Raw genomic sequence first — 18,398 nt, forward strand, 5'->3', positions numbered from 1 at the left:
CACAGAAAAGCAGATGAGCCCAGAACGGAACAGCTTGCAGTGTTTCATAAATCGCTTAACGCAGCGTAATGAAGATGATTAAAAAAAAGGCCAAATATGCTATATGGTATTGACCCGAATATAAGACGATGTTTTTTTCTTGGAAATACATCTGAAAAAACGTGGTCGTCTTATATTCAGGGTCTAGACTTTGACATGTCAATAATACACCCACAACATAGGTGGCGCCAAAAACGCATAAAACGAGTGTGCCATGAAATATGTAACGTAACGTGTGTTGTAAAGATCGCGAGTGAAAAAAAAAGAAAAAAAGGCTTACAGCGGCACGAGTTGTGACTGTCATGTTAGCCTGATGGGAACAAGCTTCCTCTGTGAGCGATTTTAAAACATAAGACAGTACCCAGATTTGAAGACTACAATAAGATTTCACTTCTACTGATAATAAAATTTTGGTAGGCTACTATCAGATGGATGTACTAAATGTTATATTATTCAGATGGGCTACATGTTATTTTGATAGTATGTCAAAAAGTGTATATTTTTAAATGTCATTGATGGTACATTTTACCAGTATTTACCATACTTTCAAAACAAAAATTAAAACAGGAAAAATATGCAATATGAAAATAATTTAAGAAAAAAATGTGTTTTAAAGAGAGAGAGAAAAAAACAAGATTTGGTTTTCAAAAAGCCTTTTTCCAAAAGGTACATCTAAAAAAGGGGGGGTCGTCTTATAATCAGGGTCATCTTATATTCGGGTCAATTACATATGTCATATGTTACATATGTATCAAAAAATATATAGGCTACTGTGCACATGCAAGTCTAAAATGTGAGCTGAATTGCACTTTTAAGTGCGCTTAACGTGGCTTAATATAAAAACAATAAAAAAATAAATAAAAATAAAAAAAAACAGTGATTAAAAGCCCAAGTTTTATATTTTATTAAAAATACATGCTATGCACAGAAAAGCAATGTGCGAAGAGTTTTTTATGTTTTGTCTGCGGGGAGAAAACACTGCTTGTTCTTGTCACGGGATGGTCGAGAGATGAGGCGAGGACTCAAGTGCAGGAGAAAGTGGGTCTTTTAATAATAAAAAGAGAACAAAAACCACCCCGAAGGGGAAAAACAGGCAGGCAGGCAGAGACCACAGCACATGTAAACGAACCCACACACGACATGAAACATCTGACATAAAACAACGACACAGCACAGGACTGCAGACACCAGGAGACTATATGGGGAGCCAAACGAGGAGGACACAGGTGAAGGAACTGAAACAATAATGAGATAACAAGGAGGGCGGGGTCAGACAATAGACAGGAGAGCACATGGCACAAACAACAAACAATAAGCCATGTGCTGACACACACAGTGACATCTGGTGGCCAACCGGGGCACACCAGCAGGGCCGTGACACAACCCCCCCTTTAAGGAGCGGATTCCAGACGCTCCACACACTAAAACAGAAACCAAAAAATGTCTGGGAGGGAGGAGGGCCGGAGGCGGATCAGGGGGAGAGATGGTGGGCCAGGCCCATGTAGCGGCAGAGGGGGACCTGGGCACTGAGGCAGCGCCGGCGGGATGGGGACCCAGGGCAGAACCAGCGGCCACCACAGCAGTGTGTGTGGAGCTGCCACCCTGAAACAGGCAGTGGCTGGCTCCGCTGCTTCGGGGGCCTTGTGAGCGGGCGCCGCCGCCTCGGGAGGATCGTGAGAGGCCACCGCCGCTTCGGGAGCTCTGTGAGCGGGCACCGCCGCCTCGAGAGGAACGTGAGAGGCCACCGCCGCTTCGGGAACCTCGTGAGCGGGCACCGCCGCCTCGGAAAGGTCTGAGATGAGCCCCGCCCCCTCGGAGAAAAGCTCAGCGGACACCACCGCCGGGAGCTCTGTGGCGGGAACCACCGCCTCGGGAACCTCGTGGCGGGCACCGCCGCTTCAGGGCGATCGTGAGCGGACAAAGCCGCCTCGGGAACCTTGTGTGCAGACACCGCCGCTTCGGGACGATCGTGAACGGCTACCGCCGCCTCGGGAACCTTGTGTGCGGACACCGCCGCTTCGGGGATCCTGTGAGGATCGTGAGCAGCCACCGCCGCCTCGGGAACCTTGTGTGCGGACACCGCCGCCTCGGGAACCCTGTGCGGACACCGCTGCCTCGGGAACCCTGTGTGCGGACACGCCGCCTCGGGAACCTTGTGCGGACACCGCCGCCTCGGGAACCCTGTGTGCGGACACCGCCGCCTCGGGAACCTTGTGTGCGGACACCGCCTCGGGAACCTTGTGCGGACACCGCCGCCTCGGGAACCTTGTGTGCGGACACCGCCGCCTCGGGGCGATCGTGAGCGGCTACCGCCGCTTGGGGCGATCGTGACGGCTACCGCCGCCTCGGGAACCTTGTGTGCGGACACCGCCGCTTGAGGATCCTGTGAGGATCGTGAGCAGCCACCGCCGCTTCGGGGATCCTGTGAGGATCGTGAGCGGCCACCGCCGCCTCGGGAACCTTGTGTGCGGACACCGCCGCCTCGGGAACCTTGTGTGCGGACACCGCCGCTTCGGGGATCCTGTGAGGATCGTGAGCAGCCACCGCCACTTCGGGGATCCTGTGAGGATCGTGAGCAGCCACCGCCGCCTCGGGAACCTTGTGTGCGGACACCGCCGCCGGGGCGATCGTGTGCGGACACCGCCGCCGGGGATCCTGTGAGGATCGTGTGCGGACACCGCCGCCGGGGCGATCGTGTGCGGACACCGCCGCTTCGGGACGATCGTGTGCGGACACCGCCGCTTCGGGGATCCTGTGAGGATCGTGAGCGGACACCGCCGCTTCGGGACGATCGTGTGCGGACACCGCCGCTTCGGGGATCCTGTGAGGATCGTGTGCGGACACCGCCGCCTCGGGAACCCTGTGTGCAGACACCGCCGCCTCGGGAACCCTGTGTGCGGACACCGCCGCTTCGGGGCGATCGTGTGCGGACACCGCCGCCGGGGATCCTGTGAGGATCGTGTGCGGACACCGCCACCTCGGGAACCCTGTGTGCGGACACCGCCGCCTGAACCCTGTGTGCGGACACCGCCGCCGGGGCGATCGTGTGCGGACACCGCTGCCTCGGGAACCCTGTGCGGACACCGCTGCCTCGGGAACCCTGTGTGCGGACACGCCGCCTCGGGAACCCTGTGCGGACACCGCTGCCTCGGGAACCCTGTGCGGACACCGCCGCTTGAGGATCCTGTGAGGATCGTGGCGGCCACCGCCGCCTCGAGAGGAACGTGAGAGGCCACCGCCGCCTGGGATCCTGTGAGGATCGTGTGCGGACACCGCTGCCTCGGGAACCCTGTGCGGACACCGCCGCTTGGGGCGATCGTGAGCGGCTACCGCCGCTTGGGATCCTGTGAGGATCGTGAGCAGCCACCGCCGCCTGGAACCCTGTGTGCGGACACCGCCGCCGGGGCGATCGTGGCGGACACCGCCGCTTGAGGATCCTGTGAGGATCGTGAGCAGCCACCGCCGCCTCGGGAACCTTGTGCGGACACCGCCTCGGGAACCCTGTGTGCAGACACCGCCGCCTCGGAAAGGTCTGAGATGAGCCCGCCCCTCGGAGAAAAGCTCAGCGGACACCACCGCTTCGGGAGCTCTGTGAGCGGGCACCGCCGCTTCAGGGCGATCGTGGCGGACAAAGCCGCCTCGGGAACCTTGTGCGGACACCGCCTCGGGAACCTTGTGCGGACACCGCCTCGGGAACCCTGTGCGGACACCGCCTCGGGAACCTCGTGAGCGGGCACCGCCGCCTCGGGAACCTTGTGCGGACACCGCCGCTTGAGGATCCTGTGAGGATCGTGAGCAGCCACCGCCGCCTGGGATCCTGTGAGGATCGTGGCGGACACCGCCGCTTGGGATCCTGTGAGGATCGTGAGCGGCTACCGCCGCTTGGGGCGATCGTGAGCGGCTACCGCCGCCTCGGGAGGATCGTGAGAGGCCACCGCCGCTGGGATCCTGTGAGGATCGTGAGCAGCCACCGCCACTTCGGGATCCTGTGAGGATCGTGTGCGGACACCGCCGCTGGGATCCTGTGAGGATCGTGGCGGACAAAGCCGCCTCGGGAACCTTGTGCGGACACCGCCGCTGGGATCCTGTGAGGATCGTGGCGGACAAAGCCGCCTCGGGAACCCTGTGTGCAGACACCGCCGCCTCGAGAGGAACGTGAGAGGCCACCGCCGCCTCGGGAGGATCGTGAGAGGCCACCGCCGCCTCGGGAACCTGTGTGCGGACACCGCCGCCTGAACCCTGTGTGCAGACACCGCCGCCTGAACCGCGAGCCGACCACGCTGCTCGCATTGACATCAGTGGGGGTTCCTGCACGCTTCGTATCAGCCCGGGACGCTCTGGGAGCGGGCTGGAGGTACTGGGTGCGGCAGACGAGGCCTCTGACGCCCCTTTGATTGTCGCTGGGGGCGCTGCAGCTTCGTCGGCCGCCACTGGGGGCGCTGCGGCTTCTGCAGCTTTGTCAGCCACCACTGGAGGCGCTGCAGCTTCGGCGAGCACTGCCTGAGGCCCTCCAGCCACCCTAGCTGGGGAACGTGCCAGGAACTCCACAAATTCCCCAAACGTCAGGTGGTCCAGCCCCCTCATCCTCCACCATTTGAGGGGCTCCTCAAGGGCGCTATTGAAAAGGTCCTTGAGGGCCGCATCATTGTACCCCAAACCCTCTGCTGCACCACAGAACCTCAGGGCAAATTTCCTCACGTCAGTATCCTGCTGACGGAGGAGCTCAGGGCCTGGAACTGGAGGATGCGTTGGTAGAGGGGCTGCTGGCGTTAGCGGCTGGTGGATGGTGTGAGCCCATTCTCCGCTGAGTCCTCATTTCGGCTGTGTCGTTCTGTCACGGGATGGTCGAGAGATGAGGCGAGGACTCAAGTGCAGGAGAAAGTGGGTCTTTTAATAATAAAGAGAACAAAAACCACCCGAAGGAAAAACAGGCAGGCAGGCAGAGACCACAGCACATGTAAACGAACCCACACACGACATGAAACATCTGACATAAAACAACGACACAGCACAGGACTGCAGACACCAGGAGACTATATGGGGAGCCAAACGAGGAGGACACAGGTGAAGGAACTGAAACAATAATGAGATAACAAGGAGGGCGGGGTCAGACAATAGACAGGAGAGCACATGGCACAAACAACAAACAATAAGCCATGTGCTGACACACACAGTGACATCTGGTGGCCAACCGGGGCACACCAGCAGGGCCGTGACACAACCCCCTTTAAGGAGGCGGATTCCAGGCGCTCCACACACTAAAACAGAAACCAAAAATGTCTGGGAGGGAGGAGGGCCGGAGGCGGATCAGGGGAGATGGTGGGCCAGGCCCATGTAGCGGCAGAGGGGACCTGGGCACTGAGGCAGCGCCCGGCGGGATGGGGACCCAGGGCAGAACCAGCGGCCACCACAGCAGTGTGTGGAGCTGCCACCCTGAAACAGGCAGTGGCTGGCTCCGCTGCTTCGGGGGCCTTGTGAGCGGGCGCCGCCGCCTCGGGAGGATCGTGAGAGGCCACCGCCGCTTCGGGAGCTCTGTGAGCGGGCACCGCCGCCTCGAGAGGAACGTGAGAGGCCACCGCCGCTTCGGGAACCTCGTGAGCGGGCACCGCCGCCTCGGAAAGGCCTGAGATGAGCCCCGCCCCCTCGGAGAAAAGCTCAGCGGACACCACCGCTTCGGGAGCTCTGTGAGCGGGAACCACCGCCTCGGGAACCTCGTGAGCGGGCACCGCCGCCTCGGGGCGATCGTGGCGGACAAAGCCGCCTCGGGAACCTTGTGTGCGGACACCGCCGCTTCGGGACGATCGTGAACGGCTACCGCCGCCTCGGGAACCTTGTGTGCGGACACCGCCGCTTCGGGGATCCTGTGAGGATCGTGAGCAGCCACCGCCGCCTCGGGAACCTTGTGTGCGGACACCGCCGCCTCGGGAACCCTGTGTGCGGACACCGCTGCCTCGGGAACCCTGTGTGCGGACACCGCCGCCTCGGGAACCTTGTGTGCGGACACCGCCGCCTCGGGAACCCTGTGTGCGGACACCGCCGCCTCGGGAACCTTGTGTGCGGACACCGCCGCCTCGGGAACCTTGTGTGCGGACACCGCCGCCTCGGGACGATCGTGAACGGCTACCGCCGCTTGGGGCGATCGTGAACGGCTACCGCCGCCTCGGGAACCTGTGTGCGGACACCGCCGCCGGGGATCCTGTGAGGATCGTGAGCAGCCACCGCCGCCGGGGATCCTGTGAGGATCGTGAGCAGCCACCGCCGCCGGGAACCTCGTGAGCGGCCACCGCCGCCTCGGGAACCTTGTGTGCGGACACCGCCGCTTCGGGGATCCTGTGAGGATCGTGAGCAGCCACCGCCACTTCGGGGATCCTGTGAGGATCGTGAGCAGCCACCGCCGCCTCGGGAACCTTGTGTGCGGACACCGCCGCCTCGAGAGGAACGTGAGAGGCCACCGCCGCCGGGAACCTCGTGGCGGGCACCGCCGCCTCGGGAACCTTGTGTGCGGACACCGCCGCTTCGGGACGATCGTGTGCGGACACCGCCGCCGACGATCGTGTGCGGACACCGCCGCCGACGATCGTGTGCGGACACCGCCGCTTCGGGGCGATCGTGTGCGGACACCGCCGCTTGAGGATCCTGTGAGGATCGTGGCGGACACCGCCGCCTGGGATCCTGTGAGGATCGTGCGGACACCGCCGCCTGGAACCCTGTGTGCAGACACCGCCGCCTGGAACCCTGTGTGCGGACACCGCCGCCGACGATCGTGTGCGGACACCGCCGCTGCTCGCATTGACATCAGTGGGGTTCCTGCACGCCGTATCAGCCCGGGACGCTCTGGGAGCGGGCTGGAGGTACTGGGTGCGGCAGACGAGGCCTCTGACGCCTTTGATTGTCGCTGGGGCGCTGCAGCCGTCGGCCGCCACTGGGGCGCTGCGGCTTCTGCAGCTTTGTCAGCCACCACTGGAGGCGCTGCAGCCGGCGAGCACTGCCTGAGGCCCTCCAGCCACCCTAGCTGGGGAACGTGCCAGGAACTCCACAAATTCCCCAAACGTCAGGTGGTCCAGCCCCCTCATCCTCCACCATTTGAGGGGCTCCTCAAGGGCGCTATTGAAAAGGTCCTTGAGGGCCGCATCATTGTACCCCAAACCCTCTGCTGCACCACAGAACCTCAGGGCAAATTTCCTCACGTCAGTATCCTGCTGACGGAGGGAGCTCAGGGCCTGGAACTGGAGGATGCGTTGGTAGAGGGGGCTGCTGACGTTAGCGGCTGGTGGATGGTGTGAGCCCATTCTCCGCTGAGTCCTCATTTCGGCTGTGTCGTTCTGTCACGGGATGGTCGAGAGATGAGGCGAGGACTCAAGTGCAGGAGAAAGTGGGTCTTTTAATAATAAAAAGAGAACAAAAACCACCCCGAAGGGGAAAAACAGGCAGGCAGGCAGAGACCACAGCACATGTAAACGAACCCACACACGACATGAAACATCTGACATAAAACAACGACACAGCACAGGACTGCAGACACCAGGAGACTATATGGGGAGCCAAACGAGGAGGACACAGGTGAAGGAACTGAAACAATAATGAGATAACAAGGAGGGCGGGGTCAGACAATAGACAGGAGAGCACATGGCACAAACAACAAACAATAAGCCATGTGCTGACACACACAGTGACATCTGGTGGCCAACCGGGGCACACCAGCAGGGCCGTGACAGTTCTGGTCTGGGCTGTGCTTAACGTCTTCATTCAAGCCTACTTTTAAGCGTTTTCTATGGGGGAGAAAAAGCTTAACGTGCCGGGTGTTGCGTTCATAGTCTGGGCTATTCTGCTTTATTAATAGTAATATTATTAATATGGTTATTAATATTAGCCTAATCATTTTATCAGAATTATACAATTTGGTCCTCCGATGTCACTGTTTTAAATCATTAAGCCACATTAAGTGTTTTAGAATGTCCCAAAACCTGGTAGGGCTGGATATCGAGTTCGATACTTTTAGGCACCGACCGAATTGCCTCGACACCATCGAGTATCGAAAAAGGTCTTGTCGTTCGGTACCAAATTTCGATACCTAAGGGGTTAATCTCATCAACGTCAGTGAGGCCTAGGTGTGTTCGACTAGAAGCGACGCGGCGCAGATTGATCAGTGTTTGACATCCGCAAGAGCGATTTGAAAGAGTACGGAGCAGTCTGCTCTCTATCGCGCGGTTTTGTTTACTACACACAGACTGAAGCGCGCGTGACGCTCGCGGTGATTTCAGCGTCTGCCGTCTCACTAAATGAGGACATAAACACATGAACAACATCTCCAGAACTGCTCTGAGAGTCACTTCATAAGCATTTTACTGTTTGATTTGAGTAAAACTAGCATCATATCATATACTGTAAAGGTATTCACGGCAACCCCTCAAAATAAAAGTTAGGTTTAACTTGGAAGACACTGCGGCAGAAATACATTACTATTGTTCAGCAGAATGTGCGTACTGTTACTACTAGGCTACTATTAAAATTATTAAAACTTTATTTTTTTTTTAAGTAATGATCACACAACATTTCTTCCATGTTTTAATTTTAATAGTAAACCCCCTTTGTTTGCCAAAATAAATAAATAAACTTTGATTTTCAATCATTTAAAGATAAATGAAATTAATGTTTTATGCCTTCATTTGAAAACCAGAACACAGAATTTCTGAGGAAAAATAAAACATTTCTTAAGGCTATTTTAAGAATAAATTTGAATAAACTAAGTTTTTATGCATTCAAATAATTAGATATACTACACCAGAATTTAATAACAATAAAACAACATATGGTGAAAGAAAATAAAACACCCACTTATGAAAGTGGATAAATATTTTCAATTTCTTGAAGTCCTTAACAACCTAGAATAAATGAATAGAAATGATGATTCTGTCTGAGCTATGCGTTTTAAAACGAACACGCACTAGTGTAAATGTAGCCTAACAGATGTGTAAACTGAAAACTATTTGAACTTTATTAAAATTATTTGCACTTATTTATTATGTTGTATATATTTTGTTCCTTTGTGCAGTGGCTCAGGAGATGAGGCTTTGAGTCTGTATAAATGTCAACAAGCTGAAAAAATAAAACCAACATTTTTTTGAGATAATGTAATCTTGTTAAAACTGATTTCATAAAATCGTTCAGGAGCCGATATCGAACTCAAGGTATCGGTATTGAAAATTTTTAAACGATACCCAGCCCTATAAAACCGTGCCTTGAACTAAGCACTGACTGTATTTCTTTATAGTCCAAGTTAAAAATAAAACTTTATGAACCGCTCCATTGTGAACATACGGAGCTGTATGAACCACCGCAAGCTGTAAAGTAAACAGGAAGAGTTTGTCCGTACTCAACTGGTTTTGCGAGAGAACACAAATATCTTTGCGAGGGAGCTAAAAAGTTTTGCGAGGGAAAACAAATATCTTTGTGAGAGAACGCAAAAGTTTTGCAAGAGAACGCAAAACATTTCAAAAATGTTTTTCCTTCCACCCCAAATTTTTTCCACACACACTGAATTTTTCCCACCACCGTGTCCCTTAAGGGGCTCCATACATTCCTGTTCCAATTTAGTGGGCTTTATTTGGGTTGAATTGACTGTTTTAGCTAATTTGGCTCAGAATGTTTCCGACAATTGACAAATGTAAACACATGTGAGATTAGGCTCAGTGCACCCAAAAAGCAACTATGTCAGTCTGTGAACTGGAGTCATCATATCAAGTCTGAGTTGAGTCACAAGTAATGGCAATGAAGTCTAAAAACAGACTCCAGTCTGACTCAAGTCCAAGTCATGAAGTCCACACTTTGGAGAGGGGAAAAATATGCTATAAAAACAGACATGCTCTAACCAGATGTGATGTGATAAGTTTCCTGATCCGAGCAATTTGTCTGAACATCAAAAAGCGTGACAGTCAAAGACAATCAGAACATAGCTGATGTTCAATTTGGAGCGGGATTTTGGAACACATTGGCCCGGACTACACAACACTCTAACACCAAAACAGAAATCAAATGATAAGAAAACTCAAGTTAACATGGCCAAGGTGGGTACCAATGTTGCAATACTTACGGGTCTTGTATATATGAAAAAGTAGAGTAGAGTAGGGTATTAGATAACTACTTACACTACCAGTCAATGGTTTGGGGAATGTTTTTTCTTGCGTTCAGCAAGGATGCATTTAATTGATCAAAAGTGAAAGTATAAAAACATTTATAATCTGCTATTTTAAATTGTATTTTGAATAAGATTTTCATTTCAAATGAATACTGTTCCTTTCAGCTGTATCCTTTAAGAATACTGAAGAAAACAATGTATCACACTTTCCACAAAAATATTCAGTAGCACAACTATTTTCAACATGATAAAAAAAAAGGAGAAGTAGTAAAATAAATGTTTCTTGAGCACCAAATCAGCAAATTAGAATGATTCCTAGTGGGTCAAGCAACACTGAAGAGTAATGAAATTTAGCTTTGTCATCACAGGAATAAACTAAATTTTAAAATATATTCAAATGGAACAGTTTTTTAAAATTGTAATAATATTTCTTAATTTGCTGACTGTTTATAAATGCAGCATTGGTAAGCTTACCAACTCAAAAACATAAAAAAAAGAAAATAATAAAAAAAAAATGTTTAATTACTGACCCTAAACTTTGAATGGCAGTGTATGTTTACTAATAGACTGTTGCATCAGAATTACATTAAACTGTGTTTTAGTTATTCCACAAATGCACACTTAATAGGCTTACCTGTGCTGTGGGTAGGTACAACACAGTTGTTTTCATTTGTGACCCTGGATGACAAAACCAGTCTTAAGTGTCAATTTTTCGAAATTGCGATTTATACATCATCTGAAAGCTGAATAAATAAGCTTTCCATTGATGTATGGTTTGTTAGGATAGGACAATATTTGGCCGAGATACAACTATCTGAAAATCTGGAATCTGAGAGTGCAAAAAAATCTAAATATTGAGAAAATCGCCTTTAAAGATCCTTCAGAAGTCATTCTAATATGCTAATTTGGTGCTCAAGAAAGTTCAAAAGAACAGCTTAAATAAAATGTATTATAGTAACTTGTATTATTTAATCAATTTATAATTTTATAATAACATTTTAAATGTCTTTACTGTTCTGTTTGATCAATGTGTTTGATCAATGTGCCCTTCTGTTTGATTAAAGCATCCTCTCAATAAAAACCTATTTCTTAAAAATAATCAAAACAAACAAAAACACACACACACACACACCATTTATTCAAACATCTCATTCGTTAGTTTTCTCTCTCTTCTTTTTTGCCCCTTTCCAACCCCTCTCTTTCTTCAAGGTGAAGCTCCCTCAAAACACATCTATAAAATCCCATTGAGCAACCTAGTTGGACGGAGCATAGAGAGGCCCCTCAAGTCTCCATTGGTCAATAAAGTGCTCACGGCACCTGCCCCCAGTGTGATTGGCCCCGCTACCATGATCGCAAGCACAACCTCCCTCTCACTGTCTCGCATGGAGATCAAAGAGATCGCCAGCCGGACACGGAAAGAGCTGCTGGGTGAGTGTCTCTGTATTTGTGTGCTCTTGAACCAAAAGCTATCATTACGTTTGTGCGGCACAGCGGGAAGCTGGCAAGAAATGTACCAAAAGAAATCAGCCGCAGCAAAAGTGCTGCTGGAGATGTCTTTTTAGGGTTGGACATTAGTGCTCCAAGTGGTGCAGCTCAGTACCATTTATTATTAACCTTTCAATTGTGGGTAATAAAAAAAAAACTTTAATGATTGCATACTTGATCTATTGTAATGCTTGTTCTGCAGTCAAACTGAGATGAGACAGACATTTTTTATTATGACGTGTTAAAGTGAGACATCTTGATCACACATTAGATAAGCCGCTTGAATTACTAGACTGCCACACTTCACACCCTACATACACAGACACACATGCAAGAATGGCTGAGTGGAGTATTGGAAGCACTATTGCACCTCCTGGAGGTCTGAGTTTGTCTCTGTCCTCTGTATCTGTTGTAGGTTTGACTGAGGAACCCAGCAGTAAGGCTGATGGTAACTCAGTGAAACAGAGAAGAATGAGCAAGAAGACCAAGGAGGAAGAACAGAGGAGAACAGCAGAGATAAGCACCAATGAGCAGTAAGTGTGTCTTTGTTTGTGTGTGTGTGTGTGTTGGGCAATACATATTGAATATTCATGATAAATTCACAAAGAGTTGGTAAGTTTGATTCATTTTCATAAATCAGTCATTTTCATAAACCATTTCAATTAATTGGTTCAAAACTCAATTATGTCAAGTTTTTTTTAATGAATCTGTTGAATGTTGTCAATTATTTTTTTCAATAAAAATCACATACTAAAATATTACATTACTAATAAACAAATACTAATGTTTAGTATACATTACTAAAAAAGTTTTTAAAAACAACAACAACAAAAAATCTTCTCAGTCCATGCTTTAATAATTTCAAGACGTTTACAGCTTTTTACAGTTACTGAAAGAAAAAAAAGATATAATCCTACTATATACACAAAAGATTTTGGGTCATTATCTGATTTTTTTTTAAAATACAGTAATAAAATATCATTACAAAGTAAAATATATTTTAAATGTACTTCATTCCTGTGAAGCAAAGCTGAATTTTCAGCATCATTACTCCAGTCTTCAGTGTCACATGATCCTTCAGAAATCATTCTAATATGCTAATTTGGTGCTCAAGAAAGTTCAAAAGAACAGCTTAAATAAAATGTATTATAAATTGACAGTAAATTGTATTATTTAATCAATTTATAATTTTATAATAACATTTTAAATGTCTTTACTGTTCTGTTTGATCAATGTGTTTGATCAATGTGCCCTTCTGTTTGATTAAAGCGTCCTCTCAATAAAAACCTATTTCTTAAAAATAATCAAAACAAAAACACACACACACACACACCAGCCCAAGCTTTTGAACAGCAGTGTGTTATGTAGACTGAAAATATCAAGCTATAATTTTTAAAGCTATATGTCACCCAGTCCTAGCAAATGAAAGGTTCTTTCTGCATGTTAGACGCAAGTATACCGATGATGTATACTGACTATAAGATATCTCCAATCAGAGTGGGAATGGAGTCTGTAGATGGAGAAACTGATGTCCATCGGCTTTGCTCATCTGGCTCTGAGGTGGAGCCACGAGATGAGAGCCCACCCACGGCCAGCCCTTTTACCTTCTCCACATCTTTTGAGGAGGATATTCTGGACCTTAAGTGATGACAATCACAGTCTGTGGATCAAAGTGCACCTCTCACCTTATACATCCTTCTACCTTTTACTTTATATCATTCTTATTTACCATGTTACGTTGAATTTTGTGTTTTCCTCAGTTTGCCCACTCATCTGTGTGCGCAAATGAATCCCCAGAGCTTTAAACTTGAAGGAGTTTACAGTGTGATGATGTCAAAATTTACTCATGGTGGATGTATGCATGTGTGTGTGTGTGTGTGTATGATCCTGTGTTTACTCTATAGGAACGATAGAAATACAACTAGAAAATTCAGATTCTCAGCTATTATTTCAGAATTCTGTTTAAAGAAAAAAAGAAAAACTGACCAAAAATGTTAACACCCCCTAGAATTTGAGTTAATCAAGGCTTGATTTAGTTTCTAATTTCTATGATTGATGAGACACATTCTTCATCAGCTTTTGGACAAATTTGTAGCTTTGTAGCAAACTTGTAGCCATATGAACAGAAATAAGAAATTAAAAAAAAAAAAAAAAAAAGGAACCACAATTTAAGGTCAAGGCAAATATTACTTTTCACTCCAAGACCTGAATGTAAGAGTGACACTCCTAAAAACAATGAAACATTTTTTAACTCCTTATTTTGTGTTTTTAAATGTTTTCTATGTTTGTGATTTGTACATTGTGTGATTATTTCAAAGTTGTATAAAACTCTATATGCATCTCGGACCAGATGCACATGAACATACAAATGTAAACATACATATATACATATAAATATATATACCTTTCTAGTTCTATTGTATTATGGAGAAATAAAGCTCACTTCTTGTGTATTTCAATGTTATGGTCTAACCTGCCTTCACCCTCACCATGCTTTTAAACCCTGACATGCAAACCCTCTGCAGAAAGGGCAGGAGTCTCCCACAAGTGCCATTTTCTACTGCAGCCGTCAAACACTAGCGCCCTCTATCAGACTGACCATGGATTGCATATGTCATGAGGCAGAAGCAAACAAAAACCATTACAGAACACAGTCTGGTCACTACATCTGGTAAATGTGCAGTTGTTTACTATGCTAACAGTATGAGCTTTGATCCATGAACATCCGCATTTACAGGCACACACAGTCAAATGCAGTCTTTAAGTGCTGTTGCTTCTTGAAAAGGGCTCTGGATCACCTGCATGCCTCCCTTCAAACCCACTATAAAATAAAAGGGATTTGATGTATTAATGGTTTAGAATTAGGATGTTTTATCTTTACTCTTCTCATGGATTTGGTACAAATAAAAAAAAAAAAAAAAAAAAAAAAAAAAACACATCTCTAGGAATTAAAGCCAGGGTTACTTAGATTATATCTCTGACTCTGGGTTATACAGTCAAAAAAAAAAAAAAATCTTCACCAATATCTTTGTCTTGTTTTCTAGTAGAATCTAAAAATCTTAAAACAAGATGAATTTATGTGAGAAGCAAAGCGATATTACAACCTTCTCTTTTTTTGGCCCATTTTTTCTTGATTCAGGCATAATATATAAAAATATTTTGCACTACATTATAATTTTTTTTCCCACTAATATATATTCTTAACAAGATTATTTAAACATGTTTAGATATTTTAACTGGAAAACAACACAAAAATACAGAATAAAGATTTTTGCTGTGTAATAAGAGAACGAGAATATTGATTCTGCTGTTTACAGTTCAAACTCAGAGATGTTTAAAGAATGTCATCAAAGTGACACCAGAACACAAGAGCCTCAGGAACAGCACAAAAGGAGGTGTAAGTATTAAACTGCTTAGCTGAATGCATGACCCCCCACACTCTCAACCTTTCTCCATCTGAATGTGAACCATTTAACACTGGTAGCAGACTGGACTAAAAAGGGAAAACTTGGGAATATTTTTGTAAATGAAGAGTTTTACATATTATTTATTTGCTATTTTGTTGTCTTTGAAGGGAATGGGAGAGCCAGAGACTGATGGAATATATTTTTCAGTTTTTTTTTTTTCCTATTGTCCGTTGTCTTCCCCCTCCTTCTGTTCACTCCCCTAACTGTTTTCACAGTGGTTTTGTATCTATATCGATATTAACTGTTTAGACTGTTGCAGAAATTCTGTGATATCAGAAATTAAACAAAAATGAATTAAAAAAAAAAAACACCAAGTGTCTTAAAATATCGTATTGCCATTGTTTTTAATGCCAAGTACTACTTGTAAATGTTAGTGTTTCAGATGTGGCCTCAAAAATATTACTATTATTATAGCATTTATTTGAGAAAGTGCTGTAGCCCACTGCTGTAGTTATTGTTCATTGATATGAAATAAATATTTATGAAATTTGACCATGTAGTTTGTGTTTTAAGGAGTGTAAGTAGACTACTCACATGATTGAACATTTATAAGATATATTGACATCTATGATTATTAACTAGTGTTGTGTGGTCTCCCAAAGTTGAAGGGTTTTTCGAGACAGCAACACAGTCTGCAAAGAGTCAGCAAACTGCTGTCAATATGACAGGACAGTGATGTTTTATGATGACCTACAGGTGGTAGTGTTGTTGAATCAAACTGTTCAGCTCATTCAGAAATTTGGTCAATATAACACGTTAGATAATCGTAACGCAAAACTATGCAAGTAACGTTAGGCCCAGGAGCGTAGCCAGAAAAGAGACTCTGGGTGTGCATCAGAAAAACTGGGTGTGCCACGTACTGTCAGATTAATGTGCAAAAAAAAAAACACCAAGACTGTGTATTACTAACGTTACAGAACAGAACAGACTGGGCTGATATAGCCTGTAAAAATACATAACATCTCTAATTACGTAGTCGGAATGAAAAGGTGCATTTCTTTATTAAAGTTCATGCTGAGATGCAGCGTCGCATTCGGCAACTTTATCTTTTCAGCCGACACTGACGGAGAAGAAATCACTAGTTTATTAACAAATAATTAAAATGTTTTCTTTTCCCTTTCCCCTAACCTATTCATAATCATTAGCCTACTTTTGCCATTGCAAGTTTTATACGTGTGCTTGAGCGCGGAGTAGGCTATACACCTATATATTAAAGGACGGTTAGTAGCCTGGGTTATTACATTAATCAATTTACGTGTGACTAGTGAAATCTTTAGTCGGGGACAGGCGTACTTGGCACAAGGAACCGATCCATTTTTAAAATAAAATTCGAAAAGTGCGCCTGCTAATCATGTCACGTTATATTGCAATGCACGAGTTATGAATGCGTAATAAGTCAAATGTTTTTATTTTTTTTCATTTCTTATGGGTGCTATGGCAGTGCTTTGGTCTTTCTTGGGGGTGCTGAAGCATCTGCTAGCCCCTCCTTAGCGCCGCCCATGTTTATTACGATTAAAAAAATAATAATTCTGAATCTGTTTTTAGGTGTGCCAGCTGCCACTGTGGGTGGCACCGGCACACCCTGGCACACCCGTGGCTACGCCCCTTAGGCCTCAAAAATTTCCACGATTTTTTATTTATGCTTCCATCAAGGTTTGTTGGAAAATAAAAATGAAATAATTAGTTAATTGTCAAAAAAACAAACAAAAAAAACAATGACACTGTATGGACCATCAAATTGCTTCACTAAATAGCCTATGTAATGTAATGCAAATTGGGTATTGTTTTCGCAAAGTGCTGAAAAGGTCTCGAATTCAAATCTCGGACTCGGAGAAATGTAGTTTTCAATAGGTAATTTCTGACTTTTAGCAGCCCAAACAGCCTTTACCATTGATAGACAGACCAACATCAACAGAAGTGACAGGGTTTGCTGAGGTAAAGAAAATGGAAGAACTTACCCGTAGGCCTAGCTCGTTTTCTACGGTGGCCGAGAGAGCTCTAGGGATAGGGATTCGGTTCCTCGACTCTGTCGGAGTCGACTCCAGCACTGGAATCGACTCTCGTTGTCGAGTCGACTCCGAAATCGCGAATGTCTTCACTGATTTTCACATCTCTATAGTGTCTGGCAATTGAGTGCAGTATATCAGCAAAGAGTGAACGGAATTAAGTGAGGATCCGTTTGCAGTGCAGTCCCTGAGCGGTGCAAAAGCAGCAGCACGGGCTCATTGTGCTTTCACATAAGACCCGTTTGAGTGCGCTGTGATTTGCTGCTGTTTGAAACGGGCCGTGCACGCGTGCGTCGGATAGCTGGAGTTGTCGCAGAAACGACTTTTCCCCATACTTTTATCCTACGTGAAGGTTCCTTTAGAAATAAATAACAGTCATAGTAAATTTAGTTTGTAATTTATACATGCTTCTGTGACAGCTTTGTAGTTTAATCGATGCTTTGTTATGCTATGTTATACAATTTAGTTTTCCATGGTTAACTTAGGCTATTTGTGTTTAATCATTAACCTTAAATCATTAAAAACTCACATAATAAACAAGAATTTCAACAAATCAATGTTTGCATTCGTATGCATTTATTCATTTATAACTGCTTGTTTTCTAAAAAAAAAAAAAAAAAAAAAACTAACACTAGCTTTTCTAATCTTTTTGTATTCTATCTGTTTTCTTTTTATTTATTATACAATTAACAAAAGCAAAAAAGGCCTCTAACATTAGCTTGCTCTTCTTTTTCTACTGGTGTCAAAACAGTAGGCCTACTTAAGTAAAAGTACAAAGTACTCTTCTCAAAAACTACTTGGAGTAGGCTACTAGTTACTAGTTACTTTTTAGCCGGCGATATTTAATGATTTACCAAAAAATATTAATTCATATCAAAGATCTATGTGGATAATAGCTGCTTTGAACAAAACCCACTTTCATCTTATTGACAAAGTATGTGAATTAATGGTCATGATACAGGAATTTCTAACTTCAATACCTTGAAAAATATCAATATTAAGGTCCCCGTGAACCGGAAGTTGCAACTGACGTCCGTGCTGTGATGCATTTTCAAGTGAAACAGAATATTGAATAAAAGGAGGGGTTTTATTGTGGTGCACCTCCTCTCCACCTCTTGCTCATAGCAGATTCACAGTTAAGTGGTTAAGAATATCTGCTTGTTACTTCTGACATCACGCTTCACCACTTCTGGGTCCTAACGCTCTGCCAGACGCCCCCAAAAAACAACAAACTGTGCTAATATACACCCACGATGTCATGTAATA

The 18,398-nt window shown here is 46.1% G+C and overlaps 1 protein-coding gene across 10 annotated transcripts in view; it reads left to right on the forward strand.

The window, feature by feature from the left end:
• Positions 1-15,618, forward strand: part of garnl3 (GTPase activating Rap/RanGAP domain like 3) — an 81,195-nt gene extending 65,577 nt beyond the window's left edge. For 5 of the 10 annotated variants that reach the window (XM_058775497.1, XM_058775496.1, XM_058775499.1 and 2 more), the window contains exons 29-31: positions 11,384-11,602; positions 12,075-12,192; positions 13,156-15,618. In XM_058775497.1, coding sequence (XP_058631480.1) covers positions 11,384-11,602; positions 12,075-12,192; positions 13,156-13,306 — 488 coding nt within the window. In that variant the 3' untranslated portion in view covers positions 13,307-15,618. The remainder of the gene's footprint in view (positions 1-11,383; positions 11,603-12,074; positions 12,193-13,155) is intronic. The other 5 variants (XR_009271294.1, XR_009271295.1, XR_009271292.1 and 2 more) reach the window with 5 other exon arrangements.
• Positions 15,619-18,398: the final 2,780 nt, after the last annotated feature.

The sequence above is a fragment of the Onychostoma macrolepis genome, chromosome 05, assembly GCF_012432095.1.
Source record: "Onychostoma macrolepis isolate SWU-2019 chromosome 05, ASM1243209v1, whole genome shotgun sequence".
Lineage (NCBI taxonomy): Eukaryota > Metazoa > Chordata > Actinopteri > Cypriniformes > Cyprinidae > Onychostoma > Onychostoma macrolepis.